Below are 6,000 nucleotides of genomic sequence, written 5' to 3'. Positions count from 1 at the left end.
TAAAATATGAAGCACATCAACATACACCTGTGTAGAAGAGGCTTAATATTAGAGAGCATTGGCACAAATTAAAGTCACCCCAGGCTTGCAAATCTGGCAACCTTTAAAAAACAGTGTTTAGGACAGGGCCGGGCATATACACTCTATACTCACTAACCCATTGGTAAAAAGCAACAGAGGGTCCTGTGGCACCTTTAAGACTAACAGAAGTATTGGGAGCATAAGCTTTCGTGGGTAAGAATCTCACTTCTTCAGATGCAAGTCATTGGTGTGGACTTCACAGTCACAGAATGTTGTGCCTGTGCTTGTGACTAGTCAAACCCGTCCCCTGGCCCCTACATCTTATTGTCTAACAGTACTGATCTCACACTGGTGCTGGTTAATACATGAAAAATCTGATCCTAGCTCACCCCATGTTAGAAATCCAAATACTCCTTTTAATCCAATGAATGTAAAAATAATAACAAAAGCAGAAGCCCAGATGTATTTTGGGAGCAAAGGGATACACAGGGTGAACACAAAGTTTGGACCTAATTTGCAATTTCTCATGACTGATTATGAACGAAAGTCTTCGGTTTCTGAGGTACCAGAGGGATTTTTGTGTCTGAAACTGGGAACTCTTCAGCACCTGAAGCCTAGCACTCCTCTGACAGTGCGCTAGGTCAGTGCAGACAGACGAGCATCTGACTCACTTGGAGATAGATCAGTTGAAGCTTAGTTTTATGCATCCTGCTGTTCGGAAGGAGTGCTTGCAGCATGGACTGTTTTTAAGAGGAAACCCTCGTCTGTCGTGCTGTGTGAAGCAGGCTGGCGATTATGCCATCAAGACCGTGTAACAAACCAGCGGTATTTTGGCCCCGGTGCCCGGGCATTTTCAATGAGTGACTGTTCCTAGGAGAGCTGAGGACGGGCAGCTCCGGAGCAGCGCCACGTGTTGGCAGAGCCTCTGACAGCACCGACATAGGGTGACCAGATAGAAAGTGTGAAAAATCGGGACAGGGGGTGGGGGGTAATAGGAGCCTATATAAGAAAAATGCCCAAATATCGGGACTGTCCCTATAAAATCAGGACATCTGAACACCCTAGTGCTGAGAGATGAGCGGGGCCGTTCTCCGGAACCCACCCGGTGGGAATGGCGCTCTCCGGGCCAGGCAGCGCCCTGCAGCAGCCCTTGGGCCCCGCCCGGGGAGAGCTCCCGGCCTGGCCCAGCCAGTCACTGCTCCGCACGGAGGCTTGCAGCCAGCCACGGGAGGGCACTGGCATTGCAGCCATTGCAGCGGGAGACGCAGGGCAGCAAAAGGCAACACGTTCCTGTTGTAGAAATGCGCGGACCTGGCGTTATGTAACAGCCTAGAGCGCCTGCCCTGCCTTCCCCAAATCCGCCTGGGGCAGTAGCACAGGACGCGGCCCAGGGGGCGCAGCTGAGACGCAGAAACAGTGTGAATGGGAGACAAGAGCAAACAGGCTCTATAGCGCCCGGCTAGCTCAGTCGGTAGAGCATGGGACTCTTAATCCCAGGGTCGTGGGTTCGAGCCCCACGTTGGGCGCGAGCTTTTCTTTTCCTCTCACCCGCGACCCAATTAACTACAACCCACGCGGGTTCAAGGCCTGGGCTCGGCCCGGCTCCGGCTCGCGGTGCTCGCGCGGAACACGGACCGTGCAAGGCAGGCGCTGTTGTGAACACTGGTGCAGCCGGGCGAAGGCCCCCCCCCTTGCACCGGGCGCACGAGCAGCGGGCGGGGGCCCAGCCGGGCGCTGCAAGCCAGGAGCCGGAGCCGGGCCAGCCCCATGCGCACCTCCCTGGAGCAGGGCAGGCCAGACAGCCGCTGGGGGCCGCTGGCGACGGGCTTTCCTGCCCGGGGAGGCGCTGGCTGTGCAAGGCCAGCCATGCCCGCCCAGGACTACAAATCCCAGCATGCCGAGCGCGGCGGCGCGCATGCGCGGGGCTGGCCGTTATAACGCGGCGGAGCGGGCGAGGCCCCGCTGGGAGGGGCGGGGTGGGAGGAGGGAGAGTCACTTATAAATGGCGCCCAAGCAGGACCCCAAGCCCAAATTCCAGGAGGGTGAGTGCGGGGCGGGGTGCAGGCCCGGGGCGCGGGGCAGAGAGCCGGAGCGCTGGGTGCAGCGGGAGGTGGGGGGCGGGTAGCGGTGATGAGGGGCTGGGAAGACCCCTGGGGCTGGCGGGTGCGGGGGGAGGCTGCCTGGCTGGGCGGGGGGTGCAGTGGGGGAGGGGGAGGCGGGGAGGTGCGGGGGGGAGGCTGAGTGGGCTGGGGGTGATGGGTGGGGCTGGGGGGTGCAGTGGGGCAGGCTGTGGGTGTAGGGAGAGGCTGGGTTGGGGGAGGTTGGATGAGCTAGTGGGTGTGGGGGGAGGCTGGGTGGGTTGGGGGGGTGCAGTGGGGGAGGCTGGTAGGTACGGGGGAGACTGGCTGGGCTGTGGGTGTAGGGAGAGGCTGGATGAGCTACTGGGTGTGGGGAGAGGCTGGGTGGGTTGGGGGGTGCAGTGGGGGAGGCTGGTAGGTGCGGGGGAGACTGGCTGGGCTGTGGGTGTAGAGAGAGGCTGGATGAGCTAGTGGGTGTGGGGAGAGGCTGGGTGGGTTGGGGGGTGCAGAGGGGGAGGCTGGCAGGTGCCGGGGGGAGGCTGGCTGGGCTATGGTGCAGGAGGGCTGGGAGCTGAGGCTGCAGTGTAGGGGGAGGCTGGCTGGGCTGGGGGTGCAGGGGTGTGTGGCTGGTGGGGATCCTGCAGCCAATCCATGCTGTAGTATTGTACAGAGCTCTGGGTTTCTGAACTGGAGAAGGCCCTTTTTAATCTCCTGGCTGCTGTTTAGTTCTCCAACGTGGGGGGAGGGGGAGCCTAAAAGGAAATGATGGTTCTCTTTAAAAAAACAAAACAAACCATCAACCAACTGCTGCAGTTGTTGTAGGGAAGGCCACTCTCTCTCTCTGCTTTGTGCTGCTTGTATGCACTTTGTATCTGAGACTACTGATTTGTGGACTGTGGGGCTGAAATACAGCCTCCAAGGCCAGTTATGACCCAAGGAGATGACACATCCCGGCAGGTGATGATGAATCTGAGTGGCCTTGCAGCATGGATCAAGGTGGATGGTTTCCTGCTGGAAGCAGTCTCCTCCCGAAGGGTAGTTGCAGTATGTGTACTCCATTTTACAGAGAGCTTGCTGCTCCTTAGCAATCCTTCAATGAGGCTTTAGCTATGCAGGATTTGGGCTCCATGACATAATGGTACCTGAAGGCACAGAGGACCTTGAGGATGTTAAAACTCCCTGGATCAGAGAAAGGGTTAGGAAATGACTGTTTGGTTTTTTCATACTTCTCAACGCTCTCAGCTCATGTGTGAGACTCTGGACATTTTCCTTTACTCAAAATATGCTTGATTTTTGTTTTTCTCATAGGTGTGTATCAAAGCACTCCCATGGACATCGGTGGGCATTTAAGCCATTGAAAGATTTTTTTTTTTTTTTTTAGTAGGACTGTCAAGATTTTCCCTTCTTGAGGTTGAGAAGTATGTTTACTTTGTTACTTAAAATATCTTTATAAGATAGCCCAATTAGGGATCTTGAATCTTGCCTTATGACATAGTCTTTATAAGTATGGCTTAAGGATATTGTAAAATACCATATGCTGATTACTGTAACACTGCTATAGCTATGGTGGTCTCTGTTCATAACAGAGCCCCTGTTTTTTGAGGCATTTAATGTTTTAGGGCATGTCTACACTACAAAATTAAGTCGACATAACTTACATCGGCGTGCAGTTGCTGCAGTAATTACATCGCTTGGGCATATCTACACTTTGCTCTTTCTGTCAGTGGTGCGCGTCCTCACCAGGAGCGCTTGTACTGATTGTACTGTCAGTGTGGGGGATTGTGTGATGGCTTCTGAAAGCCAGTAACAGTCAATATAAACAACACAGTGTCTACACTGACACTGCATTGACCTAACTACATCAACATTGGCTCTGTGCCTCTCATGGAGGTGGAGTTAAGTTGGCGTAGCAGGTCAGTTACGTTGTTGGGAGCGAAATTTTAGTGTAGACACTTATATAGTTAGGTCAACGTAAGTCAGTTTATCTCTGTAGCGTAGACCAGGCCTTAATTCTCATCAGGCTGAAACATGACATACACATTTCCATGGAAGATTCAACTTACTCCATAAAATCTCATTTAAAAATAGGCGGTGGTTTTAGAATAGACAAATGACAACTGTTGGGGTATATTAAGCTTTGTTGGCTTCGGAGATAAATTTTGCACAACACTGAAGTCTATCCTTAGAGCTATTGCAAAAGAAACATAACCTGGCCAGTTAAGAACAGTAACTTTGGAAAAACCACAATTATACAGGCTCTGTAGTAATTTCTCTAAAACGGGGTGGCCAAGCTTACTGGTCCTCCGAGCCGCATCCAACAATCTTCAGAAGTTTGAGAGCCGGGGCATGCCTGCTGGGAGCCAGGGTTTGGGGCTTCAGCCTTGTGCACAAGTCCATGGGCCGGATGCGCTGCATCCGAGGGTGCTAAAGGAGTTGGCAGATGAGATTGCGGAGCCATTAGCCATTATGTTTGAAAACTCATGGCGATCGGGGGAGGTCCCGGATGACTGGAAAAAGGCTAATGTAGTGCCCATCTTTAAAAAAGGGAAGAAGGAGGATCCGGGGAACTACAGGCCAGTCAGCCTCACCTCAGTCCCTGGAAAAATCATGGAGCAGCTCCTCAAGGAATCAATTCTTAAGCACTTAAAGGAGAGGAAAGTGATCAGGAACAGTCAGCATGGATTCACCAAGGGGAAGTCATGCCTGACTAACCTGATTGCCTTCTATGATGAGATAACTGGCTCTGTGGATGAGGGGAAAGCAGTGGATGTGTTATTCCTTGACTTTAGCAAAGCTTTTGATACAGTCTCCCACAGTATTCTTGCCGCCAAGTTAAAGAAGTATGGGCTGGATGAATGGACTGTAAGGTGGATAGAAAACTGGCTAGATTGTCGGGCTCAACGGGTAGTGATCAATGGCTCCATGTCTAGTTGGCAGCCGGTTTCAAGCAAAGTGCCCCAAGGGTCGGTCCTGGGGCCGGTTTTGTTTAATATCTTTATTAATGATCTGGAGGATGGTGTGGATTGCACTCTCAGCAAGTTTGCCGATGACACTAAACTAGGAGGCGTGGTAGATACACTAGATGGTAGGGATCGGATACAGAGGGACCTAGACAAATTAGAGGATTGGGCCAAAAAAAAACCTGATGAGGTTCAACAAGGACATCTTAGGATGGAAGAATCCCATGCACTGTTACAGACTAGGGACCAAGTGGCTAGGCAGCAGTTCTGCAGAAAAGGATCTAGGGGTCACAGTGGACGAGAAGCTGGATATGAGTCAACAGTGTGCTCTTATTGCCAAGAAGGCTAATGGCATTTTGGGCTGTATAAGTAGGGGCATTGCCAGCAGATCGAGGAACGTGATCGTTCCCCTTTATTCGACATTGGTGAGGCCTCATCTGGAATACTGTGTCCAGTTTTGGGCCCCACACTACAAGAAGGATGTGGAAAAATTGGAGAGAGTCCAGCGGAGGGCAACAAAAATGATAAGGGGTCTGGAGCACATGACTTATGAGGAGAGTCTGAGGGAACTGGGATTGTTTAGTCTCCAGAAGAGAAGAATGAGGGGGGATTTGATAGCAGCCTTCAACTACCTGAAAGGGGGTTCCAAAGAGGATGGAGCTCGGCTGTTCTCAGTGGTGGCAGATGACAGAACAAGGAGCAATGGTCTCAAGTTGCAGTGGGGGAGGTCCAGGTTGGATATTAGGAAACACTATTTCACTAGGACGGTAGTGAAGCACTGGAATGCGTTACCTAGGGAGGTGGTGGAGTCTCCTTCCATGGAGATTTTTAAGGCCCGGCTTGACAAAGCCCTGGCTGGGATGATTTAGTTGGGAATTGGTCCTGCTTTGAGCAGGGGGTTGGACTAGATGACCTCTTGAGGTCCCTTCCAACCCTGATAT

The 6,000-nt window shown here is 52.4% G+C and overlaps 1 protein-coding gene and 1 non-coding gene across 5 annotated transcripts in view; both read left to right on the top strand.

Annotated features, from left to right (window-relative positions):
- The first annotated feature begins 1,474 nt into the window (after positions 1-1,474).
- TRNAK-CUU lies at positions 1,475-1,547 on the top strand. The gene has a single exon. It is a non-coding gene; the product is annotated as a tRNA-Lys (tRNA).
- A 405-nt stretch (positions 1,548-1,952) lies between these two features.
- MORF4L1 (mortality factor 4 like 1) overlaps positions 1,953-6,000 on the top strand; it is a 43,287-nt gene continuing 39,239 nt past the window's right edge. For all 4 annotated transcript variants that reach the window (XM_034783707.1, XM_034783705.1, XM_034783706.1 and 1 more), the window contains exon 1: positions 1,953-2,063. In XM_034783707.1, the coding sequence (XP_034639598.1) occupies positions 2,024-2,063 (40 nt within the window). In that variant the 5' untranslated portion in view covers positions 1,953-2,023. The remainder of the gene's footprint in view (positions 2,064-6,000) is intronic.

The sequence above is a fragment of the Trachemys scripta genome, chromosome 10 (assembly GCF_013100865.1).
Source record: "Trachemys scripta elegans isolate TJP31775 chromosome 10, CAS_Tse_1.0, whole genome shotgun sequence".
Taxonomy (NCBI): domain Eukaryota; kingdom Metazoa; phylum Chordata; order Testudines; family Emydidae; genus Trachemys; species Trachemys scripta.
Note: the sequence above shows the minus strand (reverse complement) of the source record. Positions and strands in the feature narration are given on the sequence as shown.